General features: G+C 39.3%; 1 protein-coding gene across 1 annotated transcript in view; it reads right to left on the bottom strand.

Moving 5' to 3' along the window:
• EPHA6 (EPH receptor A6) overlaps positions 1–20,746 on the bottom strand; it is a 784,796-nt gene that overhangs the window by 217,503 nt on the left and 546,547 nt on the right. The window contains 1 exon segment of the mRNA XM_058555640.1: positions 1,750–1,858. Within this exon segment, the coding sequence (XP_058411623.1) occupies positions 1,750–1,858 (109 nt within the window).

Genomic DNA, 20,746 nt, shown 5'->3' with positions numbered 1-20,746 from the left:
GATGGTTGTCTCCAAGCTGTGAGGATGGCAAAGAGCTGTCAGAGGTTAGCTCGAGGCGTAAAGGGAAAGAGAGAGGAGAGTGCCAGCAACCTTAGCTGATGGTGGTGCCACGGTATGCCCAAACACACACTTTTTATTAGGATGAATTTATCATTATTTCCTGCATTCTTTAATATCTGTTTTTTTCTTATTACTGTAGCTAGCATTCTTCTATTAGCTAATCAGCCTCCCAAACAGCAGACTCTGAGACACTCTATTAATTACAAGGGTAATACTATGTCTGTTTACACACGTGGAAATTCTAAGTAAACATAGCAGTAAATGTGCTCCTTCTACAGTTAATTTCATGAAGAAGTCACCATTTCAACTTGACCGTACTAGAATATCCACGGGTTTCTTTGATCCTTAGTAAGTTCTGTAAAAGTGCATTTGTTACAATTAAATCTGATACATGCTTAAAAGGTAGCCGTTACATTTTGTTAGGGACCCGCACTTGATACGCGCCTTCCAATGACTTGTCACTTTATTGATCTATACATTTAGTCTGCTGTCAAAATTGTAAATAATTTTTCATATATGCATGTCCTCTGTAATTTTGTAATGAATTTTAATAAAATATTGGTATGTAAATAGAGTTTTAAAATAAATAAAACAAAGGGTGTTATAGGTCACTGAACTACTGCCTCTGAAGGTAGCTGTTTGTTATCTCCGCTCATTATTGAATATCAGGGTTTCCAGCAGGGATGCTGTACTTACGGGAGTCAGCATGGAGGTGCCTTGTTTGGCTGGCATTCTCACTGCAGTTTTAAATAATCACACTGGTATTTTGCTGCAAGTATGTGTTTCAGATTATCAAGAAAACTCTCATGGTATTCTTTTGTGCCCCTACTGATAATCTAGGAGGAATATTTTTTCCCCTTGCAGGAATAAAAAATACGATCTGAAGATATTCATGATGTCTGACAAAAGTCTAGGCCAAATATCAAGGGTTAAATAAGAAATAACACTATTCTTTTAAATAATTTCATACATACTATCCTCATTCACATCTCTCTATATAGTCAGTACCTGGCTCATGTTAACAATTCAATATATTAAAAATCAGTAAATTGCTTTAATGCATTGTCATACCAAACCTGCATAAATACAGAAGTCTAAGGTTTGATGGAGCACTTGGTGGAGCACTTGGACCAGCTGCTCAGGATTCAGGTCTAGGTCTTTTGCTGTGTTAAATTTATTGTTCCTCTAAATTTTCCTCCATATTACTCTAAAGTAGAGAAATACTGGATTTATAAAACCAATTAAGATAATTCTAATATAGATGCTTTCAAAATTTAATGAATAAAAATAACACATTTCTATAACACTAACTTTATAAAGAACTTTAATATAAATTGTTAAGTCTCTCTATTGAATTATTTTTTTCCCAAGAAAAATCCCTTTCATGGTGTGATTTGATTGTAGTAAAGGGAAAACTCAACAGTAACTTATTCAGTAGGAATTTATCATACATCACTTTCCAAGTGTTTTGATCCAGTCTTTGGTCGCCTCACAGTCAGCCATACTCCGTGGCCCAGAGAAGTAGCCATGGAGGTTCTGCTGCCATATGAGGTTCACTGTCAGAGCAGAACCTGCCTGGTCCTTTCTCTCTCAGGTGTGCTGTGTTACATGTAAAAGCATTTGAATACAGAGTGTATAAAAGAACGGCTGTTCACAAATCTTGGCAATAATCGGGCACACTTCAGTTACCTCCCGGTGATCAGGAAGAACAAAGTCAGAATGACGAGGAGCGTGAATCCCCCCACAGCCGCGGTGGCTATCACGAGAATCTGCCCCTGCTCTGCCGCCATATCAGAAGCTGAAACAGATACAATGTGAAAATTTCCCTGGGTGATATTCACAACCAAAATTATTTTACAACTTAGTATATAATTGAAAATATGGTAATGGATACCAAAAGAACACACTGTACATGCCTCTATTTGGCACATTGGATGCAAACCCAAAATAAGAAGAGTTGAGGTCATAATGCACAGCATATAACCCTTTCTTGTTTGCTACAAAAATACCAATAAACTAGATGGATTCTTAGTAACCCATGCTTTAAGATTAAGCATGTATTGCAAAATTACATCAGCAGATGAACTAAAGGATTTTGTTAATCTAACTGCTAATTTATTTCCTTAAACACTTAGCCCTCAGACCAGGCTTTACACACTCTTTTGGTGTCTGTTTTCACAAAGTGGAAAGACTATTGTATAATTTCTTTTAAGAATGACTTTCTTCATATTTCATAAAGCTTAATTCACACATTAAAATTATAAATTCCCATCTCCACAGCACAAGGGTATACATACTAGGTGCTTACATGGCTGAGTGGCAGTAATTAAAAAATGATAGTTAAAAGCTTCCTTTTTTGAAGAAAAGACTAGATAACATATAGTAACAATATATTACTTCTCTCGTTGATAAACTGTTTTTTAAAACCACATTGGCTGCATGTTTCACTAACCTTTTAGGAATCTTTAAAAATACATTAGTTCAATTAATTCATTAGCATTTCTCATTCTCTATATTACTGAAGTTTTAATCAGATATAATTTTTATCAATGGGATACAAGCAATTGCTTACTACAGAGGTAAAGAAACTGAAGAGAGGTTCAACAACTGCCCAAGCTCATACAGACTATCACCAAAATCCAGGCTTCTAGATTTTATTTTTCTGTCCTATGCTATAACTCAGTGAATAATTATCAATATTATAAAATATTAAATCAATCAGTCCCTTAATATCCCTTAAATTGAGTAAAGCTTGAGTTTTATTTTGATTACTATAAAAATAATATGTATTAATCTAATCAGTTGTAAGCAGCAAACTGAATCTAAGAAAGAATATACTGAAAAGCAAATCACTTAATTCTCTACCATAATAATTTATTAAACTTGAGAACTTTAAGGCTTCCACAGAAGTGGATCTTTTTCTGGGAATCGAGTATGCAGTATACTATGTGCAAATTTATATCCTGAGTAATAACTTCCTCATAAAAATGACATATCTACTGGAGAATATCTGAACCCAAAATGCTGTTGTTGATTCAGAAAGAGACCAGTCACAGCAGTCAAGAGGCTTTTTAAGAAATCTAAATGTAAATAAAAACAAAAAGTTATTTATGTTCAGTTTTCACTGAGAAATTTATTAAACTTCAGAGTTAGATTTTAGTCACTATGATTTAATCAAGATATTTTCAGGCCATCTATTTCAATGCTGAGGTTTAGCTCATAATCTGTGCAGAGACAAGTTAAATAGTCACATCTTATCCAATAAATTATGTACCGAAGATTTTTTATTAGGTCTTCACCAAATTTCCTAATCTTCAAAATAGCACTGATATCATGGGAATTAATGTGTGCTCTAAAATGTCACATTTTCTCATTGAAAATTATTGAATAACAAATTGTAAGGAAGAGATGTTATAGAAAACATTTGCTTTTTGAAGATAAAGAAGATAGCATTTACAAAGAAAACACTGTTTACTTAGCCACTGCTGTATTTGTAAAATATATCACATAGTTTAAGAGTTTCAAAACTGGAGCATATATTTTCGCAGTAGCCAAGTTGCAAATAATTTATCAAGACTATGTATTCAAATTCAGATGGAGGAGAAGATTATGAAGTTGGGTGCCTTCTGAAAATCAGATTACCTTGTTATAGAAAATTGTGTTGTTTGACTTAAATAATTGCTTAGTAAATTGCCAGTTTAACTAATATATCTTTTTCACACTATGATTACATATTTATGAATTTTGCTTCAATTAAAATCTTAATTGGATAACAAAATATTAAGTTGTGACACTTTGAAAAATGCACATTCCTGTGTAATTGTTTCTTAAACCTCTGTACTAGGAATCCTAAACGGTCCTCTGTGGAGGATAATAAATATAAATATATAAGGCATTTGAAAATAAGAGTGTATAATGTGATGCACTATTATATTGGGAGTAAAATGCTGTGAGTGATGGGACTAGGATGATTATGAAAACATTATGAACCCCCTCCTTATTATCATCATCATCAGTCACTATTTATTTAATAGTAAACTATCCTCCAGCACTGCTTAGTGCTTCAAATTCATCACCAAGTTTATCAGCACCATAGTATCAATAGGTAGGTACTATTATTGTTCCTAGCTAAAGTGGTTGCACTACTTGCCTTAAGGTCCCACCTCGTGTACACAGGAGAGCTGGCAGTCCAGCCTGATGTGTCAGGCTCCAGGCCCACACCACTGCCAGTATTCTCCGCCACCATTTTCACTAACAGAACAACTGGCTAGACCCAGTTCTTTTGTGCATCCTGGAACAATCACAGCCTTGCCCGACTTTGGTTTCATGTCTGAGAATGTTGAAACAAACATCCTTATCACAACCTTTCAGAGCAACTTTACTATGATATTGTGTTATCCATAAAGGCTACAACCAAATATTGGGAAGCACAAGATTTGCCATGTGGAAATAGGAGGAAAGCTCAGGACCTGTGCTGCAGCCCTTGGTCCTGACAGGGATAACTCCTGCCTTCTTATCACATTCCTGTCGGTCATTCACAGAGCTAAACTCTAAACCTGTAACTCTGTCAACAAGACTCTCTACAAATGGCTCTAGCGTATGTCTCCAGATTCATCTCTTACCATTCTCTAACCATGCTGAATTTCTTCAGTTCCTTCAATGCACCAAACTCGCTCTCATGGTCAATTCCTATTCAATCCTCCTACATGAACATCACATCATTCGGGAAGCTTTTTCCTGGTTTTCTAGATTTGGTTAGGTCCTGTCTTGACATGAGTACAGCCATGTTTGGCCGCTCCATTGACCTACAGCCACCAGCACAAAAAGAAATATAAAAGCTGCTTTCTGCGTGGTGGGAACTGGCCCTTCTCTCACGGAGGGAGTTGCAAGTTGTAACATTTCAAGGCCTTGGAGCGTCGTAGCACGGGATGGACTGGCCATCTGTGCCGGGCTGGGACGATAACCAAAGAGAACAATGCACGTACACAACTACTGGGCTGGGATGTTAGCCAGGGGGCTCAGTGCACGTACGCCACTGATAACCATTTTGTGCATGGGAACACTAAATACTTGCTCTGCAAACTCTGTAATTGCTTACTCTGCAAATTACTGATGGTATAAAAACTGCTGGAAACTGAGCCCTAGTGAGAGTTCCACCTGTGGAAGGGACACCTTGCCCAGGACGTGTGATCCTTGCCCAGCCGCGTTGATTGACAGGGCTCTCCCGGCAGTGGGGCGTGGATGTTGTGAGTAACTGATTTGATGTGAAGTAATTGATTTGATATGAAGTAATTGATTTGATGTGTTCTCTTTTCGGTCAACCTGGTGTTTCTCTTTCTGGTTGATTTGTGTCATTTCTCTTCAGCCGATGTGGGTGTTTTCCCTTTCCAGTCGGGCTGATGTTTTTTTTTCCCTCTTAATATTTGACCTATTTGGATTTGTTTGCAGACTGTTGCCTTTACTATCCTCTATATAATAAAATATACCTTCGGTCCATTTGTTTGGAGTGGAAAGTGTCTTTTACGTCTCCGATCGAATCCCCGAACCTCTCTTAACATAATTGGCGCTGTGAGCAGGATTCGATTAAGGAGATGCCTTTCCTATTCAAACGAAAGGTAACTGAAGCCAAGGTGGAAGAAATTCCAGGATGGGAGGACCCTCCCTTTTGCACTCTGGCTGGGGAGTGGGCTCATAGGTCAGGGCTATGTGAAGCTTGGGATGTTCGTCTGCGAGATATGAATCATTGGATGTGACCAAAACTTTGCAGACAGTAGGAAAAAAGAGATAATGTTTCTTTTCTGGCACGGCGAGGTTAATGTTTATTGACTGCTTATCGTCGGGCTATGGAAGATAGGGATAAAATACAAGGGAGAATGTACTCTTGAAAAAAGAAGTTTCAAATTTACAGTCCCGGCTGATGTCACCCAAAATAGAAACTCTTTCCTTGCCGTGAGCCTGGCATTCTAGTTTTATTTGGCCCCTCTTAAGTGACAAATAGTGAGCCTAAATGTGTATCCAATAATAATTTGGCGAGCCAGCCGGGAGGCTCTTTGTCCGTGGCTCGGTGGGTCTGGGCCGGGTGGGATGTCTTGGGAAACAGTCCAGCAGCTGCCTAGGTGATTTGCCCTAGGGACTGCTCCCAGTGCTTTCCATCTGACCTGGCACCGCTGACCCTGGGCACATTTTTCTTATGACAGGGAAACAGCCTCTAGAATTATTTGTTTGTTTGCCTATTTGTTTGTTTTTGCTTACACCAACAACTCCCTTCCCCTCCATCTGGAGTCCTGTCTCTTTAAGAGGCAGGGCTATCCCTACTGGAGTGGGAATAATTGTAGGACTTTTACCCGGAATCTGTTAGATGCATCTATCTGTTCTGTTTGGGATCCCATTTAACTGTCTGTTCTGTATGTTTGTAATTTTGAAGGGGGGAAGTTCCATCTGTCCCCAAGGAGAGCCCTCTGGGCCACCTCTTGGCTAAATGGGCTATATTCAGCCAGGAGCCCATATCCAAGAAGATAGGTTTTTTATTGTAACACCACATGGCCACAATATTCCATAGACTCCAGAGAGGAAAAGTGGCCAAAATGGGGCAATTTCAATTTACCAAAACTGATGTATTTGCTTATGCAATTGGAAAAAGCCAGCTAAAATGTTAAACCACTAGTGGGAAGCCTATTTTAATCTTTTGAGGTTTTTAAATAAAATCAGGAATACTGTATTGCCTCTTTAAGAGAAAATAATTAAATAATGAAACATGCCAGCAGCCTAAGCTGAATCTGCTCCTCCCCTCCCCTCTCTTGCTGAGCTTCCCCGCTTCAACTCCCTCGGAATTCCTGATCTGAAATTAAGCAAGTGAAAATAAATAAACTTTTGAAGTAATTTGAAATTGGGATGGCTATTCTGGAGAATCTGTTTCAGATGAGTTCACCTTAAGGGTCACCCTTAAAAGAGAGGATTCGAAACCTCTCACGATGAAATGCAATCTTTAATTAATACACAGAGACTTCTAAAAGACAAAGTTATTTCAAAAACAGCTTCCAAAATCTTTTTGGTAACTTGAAGCTTTAGAGTTTTGCTAAATTAAGTTGATAAAAATTTATTGAGTCTCTGGGTCGTTTCCACATAAGATAAAACATTAAAAATTGGTTACTAAGCATAGATTTGTCTGCCTTTGGTTTCTTATCTTAGAGAAACTGAAAGATGCTTGCGTTTATTGATAAACATGTTCCGTGCATGTTGAGGAATTTTCTGTGAGAAAGTACACATTTCTGGAAAGTCTGTATACAAAAAGCAAAATGTACGTTGTCCATAAAAAAGATATAGAGAATAGAGATATTTTTGTTTGTTTTATTAAGAAAGATAAATTTGTCCTAAAGTACTAAGAAAAGGAAAAAGGCATGGGACAAATTCTAAATGTAAAAAATAAGTGACAAAAGGTTTATAAAAGTAAAGCCCTGAGGAGTTTTGCACATGATCAAGTTGGCTAAAGTAAGCTGATAAAAAATTAAAATTTGGGGGGCCGGCCCGGTGGCGCAAGTGGTTAAGTGCGCGCGCTCCGCTGCAGCGGCCCGGGGTTCGCTGGTTCGGATCCCGGGCGCGCACCAACGCACTGCTTGGCAAGCCATGCTGTGGCGGCGTCCCATATAAAGTGGAGGAAGATAGGCACAGATGTTAGCCCAGGGCCGTCTTCCTCAGCAAAAAAAGAGGAGGATTGGCGGATGTTAGCACAGGGCTGATCTCCTCACAAAAAAAAAAAAAAAAAATTAAAATTTGGCTTTCTCTCTTATAAAGGTAATTTTCTTAAACTTTTAGTCTGCTCTTTATATAGAGATTAAAAGGTGTTCTTTTGAGTAAGTCTATGTAAAAGACAAAACACCTATGTTTTGTTAAAATAATTTCCTATGTTCAAAAGGACTGAAGTCTCTCCCTTAAGGTTTTTGTTTTTGTTTTTTGACTGTTTTAACTCTCTGTTTGCCTTTAACTGTTTCTGTTGTCAACTTGATTAAATAAATAACTAGGCATTATTTCCTATTTGACCAAGTGTTTTAAAATCTTTTGATATTTTTGATAAACTTCTGCCAAAATTAAAGTTTTTTTAACTTAAAAAAGAAATTACAAAAAGACATATGATTATGATGCCAAAATACAATTGTTACTGTATTTCATGTTGATGCTCACAGTTCTGTAATTTCTACAGAACAAAAGTATAACTCTTATGCTGATCAGCTGGTGCGAAGTCATGCAACACACAACCCAGGCTTAGCACAATGAATCCACGAAAAGAGTGGACACTTGGGAGAATAAACTTCATACAGTTGAGCAAAACAAAGGGGAATCCTTGTCACCCATGATGATATTGCCACTGCAGTAAAACAATGTCAGTTATGCCAACAGTTAAATAAACGGGGAGTTCCACACCCCTACCAAGGTCATATCCAAAAGGGATTATTTCCCACTCATACCTGGCAAATAGATTTTATTGGACCATTGCCAAATTCTTGTGGATATACTTATGCCTGCACTGCTGTTGATACATATTCTGGATATTTATTGGCTATACCAGCTAAAGTGGCCACCCAACAGAGTGCCATAAAATTATTAGATATAATTAAGTTATATTATGGAACACCAAGGCAAATTCAGAGTGACAACGGTTCCCACTTTACAGGTAAGTTGATTCAAACTTATACCAAGGAAAGTTATATAGAATGGATTTATCATATACCTTATTACCCCCAAGCTGCAGGCCTCATAGAACGAATGAATGGATTGCTTAAACAACAATTGAGGAAACTCGGTCATGGCTCATTAAAGGGGTGGCACAACCATCTAAGTACTGCTCTAAATGTGTTAAATAACAGGCCACTAGGCCCTAATGAGACTCCTCTGTCAAGGTTGTTACCAGCAAAGATTACAGAAGTGGCAGCCGCCACCCATGAGTTTATGACCTTAACCTGTTGGCCCCTGACTCAGTCTGCTAAACCGCCTTTTCGTGCCACGGCCGAAGCGGCTGGATTGGATTTATCTACCGTTCATTCTATTCAATTGCCCCCTAAGAAGCAGTCTATAGTCCCTACTGGGATAGGGGTACAATTTCCCAAAAATACCTTTGGTTTGTTAAAAGGACGCTCTGGACTGGCAGCAAAAGGTATTGATGTACTGGGAGGAGTTATTGATCCAGATTACCAAGGAGAAATAAAATTTATATGATATAATGGTAGTGACACAGTACTAACTGTAGAGTCTGCGGAACGAGTGGGACAATTATTGGTGCTTCCCCTCCTGACCCCAAATGTGTCACAAGGACAACCTCCAAGTGAATTAACTAAAAGAGGAATGCAAGGATTTGGGTCTACAGATGGATGGAAACCTGGAGCAAAGGTGTGGGTGACACATCCACCCAATGCGGCTCCGCGTGCCGCAGAAGTAGTGGCCCAAGGGCCCACTACAACGCTCATAGTTATGTATCCAGGAAATGAACAATTATATCATGTTCCTAAAAATTCTGTTTCTTTGCGTGAATAGATATTCCTGCTGTGTTCGCTATGCTGTGCTGCACTTCCATGTCTGCTGCAGACCTACACACCAACTAATGTCTCTGTAGGACAACCTTTGACCCTGCACTGTTAGACCAACTGCTCTACACCAGTGGGACCTATAACTTGGACTATGAATGGCCGAGAAATTTGGTCTCAGAAACAGCAAGCAACTTCGCAATATCAGATAATTTCTCTATTACCCTGCCTTCTGCTACCCTCCGTGATGGGGGCTGATCTGGACTTCTACAAGCTGGTTTGTTAGGCCTAAGTGTTACCTTATCTAATGTTATCTTTGATACTGTACATGATTTGCAAGATCAAGTTAATAACATTTCATATTCTAAGGGGTTATTTGATTGGTTACCTTGGGGTTTGGGTCCTTTATTGTGAGATAGTTTTATAATTATTATAGTCATTGGATTTTGGATTCTTGGATGTGCCTTATGTACTTGTGTACGAAGTTCATTGTCTGTGCGTATGGTGTCTTATGGATAATGGAGACGGCCACGGCCGAATATGTCTTGACATGAGTACAGCCATGTTTGGCCGCTCCATTGACCTACAGCCACCAGCACAAAAAGAAATATAAAAGCTGCTTTCTGCGTGGTGGGAACTGGCCTTTTCCCGGGAACTGGCCTTTCTCCCACGGAGAGAGTTGCAAGTTGTAACATTTCAAGGCTCTTGGAGCGTTGTAGCCCGGAATGGACTGGCCATCTGTGCCGGGCTGAGACGATAACCAAAGAGAACAATGCACATACACAACTACTGGGCTGGGACGTTAGCCAGGGGGCTCAGTGCACGTACGCCGCTGATAACCATTTTGTGCATGGGAACACTAAATGCTTGCTCTGCAAACTCTGTAATTGCTTACTCTGCAAATTACTGATGGTATAAAAACTGCTGGAAACTGAGCCCTGGTGAGAGTTCCACCTGTGGAAGGGACACCTTGCCCAGGACGTGTGATCCTTGCCCAGCCGCGTCGATTGACAGGGCTCTCCCGGCAGTGGGACGTGGATGTTGTGAGTAATTGATTTGATGTGAAGTAATTGATTTGATATGAAATAACTGATTTGATGTGTTCTCTTTCCGGTCAACCTGGTGTTTCTCTTTCCGGTTGATTTGTGTCTTTTCTCTTCAGCCGATGTGGGTGTTTTCCCTTTCCAGTCGGGCTGATGTTTTTCCCTCTTATTATTTGACCTATTTGGATCTGTTTGCAGACTATCGCCTTCACTATCCTCTATATAATAAAATATACCTTCAGTCCATTTGTTTGGAGTGGAAAGTGTCTTTTACGTCTCTGATCGAATCCCCGAACCTCTCATAACAGGTCCCCAGACATATGTTCCCATAGACACTTGTACTACTACTACCTATAAACTTCTATCATGTTTTATTGAAGTTACTTCTTTGGTAATCCGTCTTTTGATTAGACTGCAAATTCCATGAGGGCAGGGACTTTATTCACTATAGTATCTGTAATGAGTTAAATGATGACATCCCCTCCAGCCTCTCCCCTCACCCACAAAACAAAAAAAAAGGAATTTGTAGGTGTAATTAAGTTAGGATCTCATTCATCTGGATTAACCAGGTGGGCCCAAATCCAATGACGAGTGTCTTTTTAAGAGACAGAAGGAGAGAAGACAAAGAGGAGAAGGCCGTGTGAAGACAGAGGCAGAGACTGGAGTGATGTAGCCACAAGGAACGCCTGGAGCCATCAGAAGCTGGAAGGGGCAAGGAAGGATTCTGTCCTACAGCCTTAAGAGAGAGTGTGCTTCTGGCCTCCACAACTGTGAGAGAACAAATTTTTGTTGTTTTAAGCCACCAAGTGTACAGTAATTCATTCTAGTAGCCCTAGGAGACTAATAGAGTAGTAGCTCCATAAATACCTGTTTGACTGAATGGCCTGAATGATTGTGTGCATCAGATGATTCCGGTAAGACAAGGTCAGATTAACCTAGGGGTAGTCTACATCCTCACCTCTACTAGATATGTGAAGAAGACTTACCCTGAAGGTCACTGTACTATATTTGTAAAGTAAATCTACCCAACTCCATTTTAATCGGAAGAATCCAATTATTCTGTATTCTTGGAGATAACGCTTCCTGGAAGGCAGGGGCTCCTAGAAAGTACAGACCTCTACATTTAACCAAGTTGAGTAGATTAAGCTTAGAAATGTGAATCTGAGGTTAAGAACTTATTAGTTCATTCAACAAATGTTTATTGAGCACGTATTACATGGCCGGCATGAGACAGACACCGGGGACACAGTGGTGAACGGCAAGGACAGTTCCTGTCCTCCTGGGGTGGGGAAGTGCAGTGGGGAAGATGGACGTTGAGCAAACAATTACAAGAGGAGGAGTTGTTACAAGTGGAGGAACTATTACAAACGGGAAACTGCAGGGTGTCTGGAGGAGAAGACACAGTCCCTGGCAGAGTCAGCAGAGTGGGGGTTTGGAAATATGTTAGAGGGAGGAGGAGGAGGAGGAGGAGTTGTTCCTTGATTGGAGGCCTCAAAGACCTGATTAATTTAAACAGATACTTAAACAAATAAACCATAGAATCATCTACCAAATGGATTCCATGAAAACACAGAATAGCTACAAATTCCTCTGTTGTGAAAATTTGTTTATAGCACTATTTATTCACTTTTTCAATCCTGAGAAAAAGCTTATTTCCAGTTAGTTTTGTAGGAGAAAATGTATATACATATCTAATTTACTCACCTAATTAACACCACAGAGAGCAAACCTGTCCTTAAAAAGAAACAATGAAATCCATGGTAAGAAATGAAATTTACTTGTGACCAGCTGATTGGAAATGTTCCTTTGCTTAATGGAATGAGGTTATGGTCTCAGGCAAAGATAAGTATATTAAAATGATGTATTTCATTCTGTGGTTTGGAAAGAAACATACTTCCTTAAGAGGAAGCAATTATCCAAAAAGAGGTGCAAAATTGATACTGAGGAAGGGCTTAGCACCTAGCCAATGCGTGGTATAAGTCAGGGTGACATTATTAAGTGAGGTTTGCTTTAGTTGTTTCTATTTAAAGAGAAAAAAGTGAAGTTCTTTACTTGGAATCCAAATACTTTAAAAAATAGATTGCAAAAAAATAGATTTCATGTTTTTAGGAAAGTATGAGAGAAAAGCAATTTGGCTATTTTTAACCAAAGAATTTCCTTTATGGAGGCTTATGATTTTGTCTCTCTGTAATCAAAATTATTCTTGTTTATATTTACATTTCAAAGTAAAATCTGTTATTTGTATTCTGTGTCATTTTATGTGGAATAACTTTTTAAAGTTAACTATTTTCTGTTATGATCATCTTTTTGAAGTTATTGAAGAGACCACTGACATGATTTTTTGGGTGAATAAAATATTTCTCAAAATGCTGCCCAGTGAAATAAATGGTGGTATACATTTGTTTCATATTCACATGTTTTATTTATAACTCCAAACTCTGGATGAAATGTCAAAACTTCAAATGATATCTCATCATTTCACCAAACTGATTTTTTACAGCACAGCAGAAATCTCAACACTGTAATGGACTGACAGTACCCAGTAAATTAATCTGGAGGGTTACTGACAACCAATACAGGAAATCCTTGAAAAAAATTCCCCTCCCAGGTCCTGCATTACAGTCAGGGTTGGTTTGACCTTGTGGAATGAGGCACATCTATAAAGACACAGCAGTGCCTAATGGAGACTAATCAAGCTGTAAAATCTGCACACTGCACGCCCGTGTAGACACGAGAGGGTGCTGAGGAGATGCTGTCCCAGATGAACACCATCTCGCGATTTTGTCGATGATGATGTTCTTCTGGCCTCCTGGATTTCGAAGGTGAGGTCAGGTTTGATTCATCTTTCCCCACAACTCAGGTCCCGAGTCAAACCTTTATCATGCCTTAGATTATCTTGTCTCTACTACCATTGGCACAGCCTCATTTCTGGTGTCGGCCTCCCACGATTAGGCTAATTTTACAGTTTTCTATTGGGTTGCCTTTCCACAGCGTCTCTTCCCAATCCATCCCACATTACATGGCCAGATAACTACTCTTCAAAATAATGATTAAACATATTCAGAGTCTCCCCCATTGCCTGGAGGGTAAACTCTGCCCCTCTCAGTCGGTACACCATTTCCAGAGGATCCAGGCCTGACTCTCTGAGTCAGCCCTCACACCATGCTCTCCTTTGCCTTCCAGGTGACTGTCAATCTTGTCATTCCCACATTTTAAGTATTTCTTAGATTCCTCCCCACTCTCCTATCCCGACAGCTATTTTCTTAGTTCAGATACTCATCTTATCACATGTATTTGAATTCAGTGAGATGGCAACCTCAATTATGTGGAATGCAGTGGAACAACAGCTAAGAGGAATGAGAAAAGAGCCTCGAGGAGACATCTACACATGTTCATGTGCTACAGAACGCATGGTTTACTCTATAGAACAGCTTCAACTCTTTGCATTCTTACCTCAGACCTGTTTATTTATTTCCACATTCACAAAACAGTATGTATAGCAGAAGTAAATTAAGTCAGTCAAGGCCAAGGGTGAGATATATAAAGGGAGAAGTTGAATGGAAGTGCACACTGCTGGGCTGCCTGACAGAAGAACTGGGGAAACTGAAAACCTGACATAAGCTTCCAAAACGCACACTACTAGGAGCCAGGAATTTAGGATCAAATGGCCCTATGAAATTTAAGGAGCACTGAAGGACCCACTGTGTTGTAACTCAAAACACAGCCATGATCGTCCAACATAAATTAAAAAGTGCTGCGATATGTCCAAGATATTTTACTTAAAAGGGCAGGAGTTTGTAGATGCACGATTAGAAAATTTTTCTCTCTGAAATATTTAAAAATTACAACAATAATACTTTTAAGAAAAAACCTCTGTCTGAAAACTTCAACTATCAAAAATGATGCATTTTCTGAGGATTTCAGTTTTTTGGCATATTTCAACTATGCTATAAGCTTCCTGAGGGCAGAAGTAATATCTTCCAACTTTCTCTATCACACGGGACTAGCACAGTGCATTCTACAGCATAGGGATTAATAACTGCATATTTCCATGAAGAAGAGAGAGAACACATTCTAGATATAAAGATTAAATGCCCCCGGCTAAAGAAGAGTTTTCATGTATGAGTATTTGGTAATGTTAATGCTTAAAAATGCTCTAGTTACATAAATGATCCCTTACACATTTGCATTTTGGTATTTCAGAGATAAATTAATAGAAAACAGTGTGAGTTAAATTTTTGTATTCAAAAATCTGCTGAGGCTTTGAATGAAGCAGATATTTAGAGGAAGAAGTATTGGCATGGTATTGTGTTAACACGTTTCTTTCACATTCATTCAATATTTCATGCCTTCTACTAACACGAAAAATACCTCTAAGATTGGCAAAAAATGAGAGAAAGACAAGAGACTCTCTGTTCCACTCAAGTAAGCTGGTCCCTGCATTCTGGGCTGATGGAAACACACCTCATGGATCACTTCTGCTGAAGTGAAAACCCTTAGCTGGGATTATACTTTTTCAGAAAGTGATTTCACAGCTGTGCTCTCCTCTGCTGCTCCGCCACTTCTCCAGAAGCAGCGCAGTTCAGTACATCAACCTGTGGCTACACCGGGACACAGGAGATTTCAAGATTCACTCTTCTTGATGACCTTAATTTACTCGTCAGATAAAAATGTCAAACGACACAGGAATAATTGGAAAATGTGAGTTTGGTACAACTTGATGGAGAGGCAGAAGCAGAGACAGGTAGTGCAGTATGATAAAACACTGTCTTTTTTTTTTTTTCCTTGAAGAGATTTTTGGGTGTGTTAGTAAACGGTCAAGATGCCTTGCTACACGAAGGCTTCATGTGACAAATACCAAAGAACAAAGAAAAGAGAGTGAGTCATTGAAACACCTGGAACTATTGTTAACATTCTAAATGTCAGAGATTTAATTTGTAATTGTCTATATTTCATATTGTTACTGGCAGTTGAGATAGGTCTTGGATAATATTTTTTGCAATTGAAATACTTACGTTTTCATACATACGTATCTCATCCTTTTCTTTTTTTAAGATCTAGTGTAGAATAGAATTTCCTTACAAACTTCACAAATCCCCTGGATCACTGATCTAGAACCAATAGTGTTCAATTTCAACTACTAGTCAACATGTACCATTAATATTAATAGTGAGTATTTCCATATTGGTAGGTGTATATATGCATTTGAGGTTATAGCTTCTTAATATAACAATTAGTGTGGTTTGAGGTAAGTAGCTTTATAATTAAATGTATAGCCATTAGAGATCACAAATTTCATAGGCTTATAAACTCAAAGATGTATTCAGAATCCATTTTTCATAGAAAAAACAAATAAAATAATCCTGATAAAAAACATACATTGATTATTCAGAAAAAGTTCTAGAAAATTTCTTGAGGAAATTCTCATTCATCGATTCATTACAGTAGTCCCCCCTTATCCGCAAAGGATTCGTTCTTAGACCCCCAGTGGATGCCTGAAATCAAGGATAGTACTGAATCCTATATATACTATGTTTTTTCCTATACATACATATTTGAGTTGTGACAGCAAAACTAGCACAAATTTCTTTTTCCTTCTTCAAAATTTCACGGATAGAAGATCTGCTCTTACTGTAGATCTTAGCAACCTCAGCATACGATTTTTTTTCTTTCTCCATTAAGTCGAGAACTTTCACCTTTTCATGTAAAGGAAACCCTTTACAGCTCCTCTTTGGCATATCCGAATTGCCAGCATCACTGCTCTTGTGCTTTGGGGCCATTAAGTACAGTAAGGGTGACTTGGACACAAGCACTGCAGTACTGTGACAGTCCATCTGATAACCGAGAGGGTACTAATTCTCTCACGGGCAGGTGGCGTGTACAGTGTGGATCTGCTGGACAAAGGGATGAGTCACATCCCAGGCGGGGTGGAGCGGGAGGGCGTGCGATTTCATCAGGCTACTCAGAACGGCACACAATTTGAAACTTATGAATTGTTTATTTCTGGAATTTTCCATTTAATATCTTCAGACTGTGGTTAACTGTGGGTAACTGAAACCACGGAAAGTGAAACAGTGGATAAGGGAGGACTCGTGTATTCATTCAAAAACAACAAGAACATTTATCATTTAGAATGTGCTAAATGCTGTGATGTGGGGATTGGGGAGACAAAGAAAACTAACATGTGGTTTCCTGTCCTCATAGTAGTTTCTCTTTAGTGAGGGGGGTAAGTATGTGAACCTTAATTGCAATAAAATAAATTGTTGCTAAAATGGAGGAATGGGTGGGGGTCAGAAGGGAAGAGTAGGAGGGTGATAACCTCGAAAGGAGGAAGTGGAGGACGGTTTACAAAGGAGGTGATTCCTGAAGCTAAATCTGGAAGGATGAGGAGTTTGCAGGTCACAAGGGGATGAGTAGATATTGAGACATTCTAGTTGGAAGAAGCGACATCACAAATATGGACACACAGAACAGCTCAACATCTTCAGTCACTTCTATGTACTTTGAGATGTCAGAGACGCAGGTCAAGAAGAAGACGAAGCTGGAGAGAGAGGCAAGGGATGGATCGTGACAAACTAAGGTGACATCAGTCAGCATGCTTGTGTTTTTCTCGAGTTACCATTCACACTCAGGTTCAAGAGTAGCGGAGCTGGAGATGTGAGTTTACTCAGAATTACACTTTTTACTGAAGATATAAACTCTAACAAACATGTGGGAAGAACCTGCCTGAAGATAAATCCAACAGAGAAGAAAGCAGAGCTGAGACTGAGGAAGTATTGAGGACACAATTGGAGAGCCTGGATTTGGCCTGAATGCCACACCACACTTTGGCTTTTGGTTACCTAAGGCAATCAAGTCCCACTTTTCGTTAGCCAACTGGGTTTTTGTCACTTGATATTGAGAGTCCTATTTCATATAATGAACCAAAGAGGAAAGAATTTGACTGTGTTTATCCATATGCATGTCCTAATATGAGGGGAAGGGAGGGCAAGTGGGTCTTTACAGTTCCAAACTCATAACTTCTCATTGCTTATTATGTTGCTTGAGTTGGGTGTTTTCTACTGCTATTTACTATTTAAAAAAAAAATTTGGTATTGAACACAGCCACCTAAGTCTGTTTGCCCCAACAACTGGATGGATAAGTTTGGAAGAATAAGGTGAAATGGGGTGGGAGGTTACTTTCATAAAACAACCTTTGTTATTCAAAGATATCAAATGCTCTGCCTGGAGAGATTCCATTTTTTTTTTTCTGTAATAAACTGATAGGTCAGGGGAAAATCAGGCCTATCTATCCTTTATTTAATGGATCACATATTGATTTAGTAAAAACTGCATGAATGTAAAAACAAACAAACCAAAAATACAAACAAATGAACAGACATTTCTGGCAAGGTTAGCAAGACAGCACGTTAAAATCAGATAGTGGAAGAATCTGCCCAATTTAAACCCATCTAATTATAAACTCATTACCACCAAACCTGGAGCTAAACAAATTCCTGTGGAAGACTGTTACTTAATTTCCTCAGTTAATAACAGAGCAGCCTTGAGGCTACAGGCATCCCCCACACTGCTTCAGGGGAAGTATTTACGGAAGCACGGAATCCAGTGATGTTGGGTGGGGGTGCCGTTTCTCTTAGGTTCACGGACTCAAGCACAGTGCCCCAAGTAATTTAGATCCCAGGCATCTGACAGGGACCTGCTACTCCTTATGCCCAAAATCACTTAATTATGCTCTGAAAGTGAGTAAGTTGTAGGGAAGTTTTTGGATCATTGTTTGAAACTGTTTGAAGCCTGTTCTGAGTCACACCGAACCATTTACCCCAACCTCTAACAGATCACTACAGTCAGTTCTGGAAAGATTCAGAGACAGCCTACTCTATTTTACAAGGGCCACCCTTACAGTCCTACAAAACTACGGCTTGATCAACCTTCTCAGGGTCCCCTCAATTATTTATGCTACGCTTTCTCTTAAACCACATGTGAGGTCTCCAAGTTAAGTATTTTGTGTTAGAAACAAGAGGGTATTAGTCACGGTATTACTCTACTATTTACTACTGTTGTTTTCAAGAAAATAAGATTGTTTGCTTCACACATTGATTTTCTGCTAAATTTTGACTGCATAGCCTAGGGAATCAAGTTAACTCAAAACTGAGGCCTAGTATTATGATTCCAAAAACGTGGGAGCAAATACCACTCTCAAAGTGAACTACAGGGGAAAAATTTCCAGACACACCCATTCACAACCTCATGTAATATAAATCAGTATTGTATTTATGTATCTGTCTTTCGACTAATGTCTTCACAATGTGATACTGATTGTGGACAGCTGTGTATGTTTCATGGTGGCTGATACAAAGAGAAGTCTGTTCCTACATGCTGGTGTCATGGGCTTACTTTTCAACAACTAGAATTGATTTCTGGATACAAGTAATTCTGCCATCCTACTGCTGCTGGAAAGAACTGCACATCGTCAACTTTATCAAAACGAAAATCAGTTTCTTTGGCAGACAAAAGGCAATTGATCAAAACCCTGCCAACAAGATCACCTATTCCAGTTTGTACACGTGTATTCTTTCTGTAGCTCCTCCGGGAGAGCATGCTGCAGAACTAGGCAGCTCAATAGAGACCTTTTTCCATGGCAGCATTGTTCCTTGGGTTTCTTTTTGATGACTTGGAACACCTGCTCTGAAAATTTTCCAGGCCAGAGTCATTTTTTTTTTCACAGTCTCCTGGGGTGTGAAACTCTGGGCTTTCAATCTAGAGTAGGCTTAATTGCGGGAGCAAATTCAAATCTGCTTCCTAAGGACAATCTTTGCTTTGCCTGAAGCCCAGCTCAGTGCAAATGTGGGAGCTTTTATTTTGCATGGGCAAAAATGTTGGTTGGGCATCTCAGCTTTAATAGCAGAAAGATTTCTGAATCTCTTCACCTTATTTTTAAAGCATTTGCATCATCCTTCAAAACAAAAATAGAGAATTCACATTCTAATCCCTCATTAAAGACTAACCTTAAATTTCTTAGTAAGCATCTTCTGGGGGATCTGTTCAGCCCTGTCTCTGAAAACTGCCTCCATCCACAGCGAAGGGCCTTGGAAGATGGTTCTGTCTGTCTCTAGCCCCCAGTCACATGGAACGGATTAGGGATGGAGATCTGGCTCAAACTGCGCCAACCACATTCTCTCTTCCAGGAATATGGGATTAGGATTCACCACAGTTTGGCAATTTTGATCCATGGTTGAAATGAAGGGCAAATGTGAATTTGCAAGCCATAGGGCAAATAGATCTCCTTTCCTAAATGAACACAGATGCAGGTAAAAGCAGTCTTTAGAGAAACAGAGATGAGTGGCTGTGTGCACCAAGAAAAAGACTGGCTGCTTTTCACTTCGAGAGCTTTCTGATTTCTTGGCTCAGTCCTGTCTGAAGCTCAGGTTTACTCCCCATATTTCCTCTGCGGTCCTGTCTGGGAGATTCTTATCTCTCTTTCTGCTTAATCTAGCTCGTGGTATATTTGATACCTGCAATCCAAGGGTCTTAGTTAGGCTATTCTAATTTTCTGTTCCTGAAAGACAAAGGGCAAAGGATGAAATATTTAGAAAAGAAGTTTGAAGGGCGATTCTTTTTCTTCACTTTCTAGGTACATTTTCTCTCTGGAAGTCCGTATGTGTGGAATGTATTAAGTAATTGTCCTTTCTCCCTTCTCTCACTCCCCCCGTGGAAATATCACCTTCAATCAGTGACACTTTACTCTGGCTCTGCTTCTATCAAAGGCTGTGGTCAGAAAACACCACACAAAACAAAAAAACGAACATCTGCATTTGTTGAACAAACTCCGCTTGAGGCTGTTATCCTCACCGCCCTCTGTATATCTTGCCTACAGCATTTGTGCTTCACGTCATGAGAACGTGATCACTTCTCTATTCTCTGGCTGCCGCCAGAGGCAGAGACGGTGCAAACGCGGTGCATCTCTAGAAAAAATTAGCCAAAGGAGACTTTTCTCCCTCTTGTTTTTATGGATTTAATTTTCTACTTCTAGATCTAATTTACTAAACATTTTATATATGTGTTTTCAACGGCTTCACCTGTTTTTAGGGAGAAGAAAAATGCAAGTAAAAATCAACATTCCTTTGTTTA

Source organism: Diceros bicornis, chromosome 15, assembly GCF_020826845.1.
Source record: "Diceros bicornis minor isolate mBicDic1 chromosome 15, mDicBic1.mat.cur, whole genome shotgun sequence".
NCBI classification, from domain to species: domain Eukaryota; kingdom Metazoa; phylum Chordata; class Mammalia; order Perissodactyla; family Rhinocerotidae; genus Diceros; species Diceros bicornis.
Note: the sequence above shows the minus strand (reverse complement) of the source record. Positions and strands in the feature narration are given on the sequence as shown.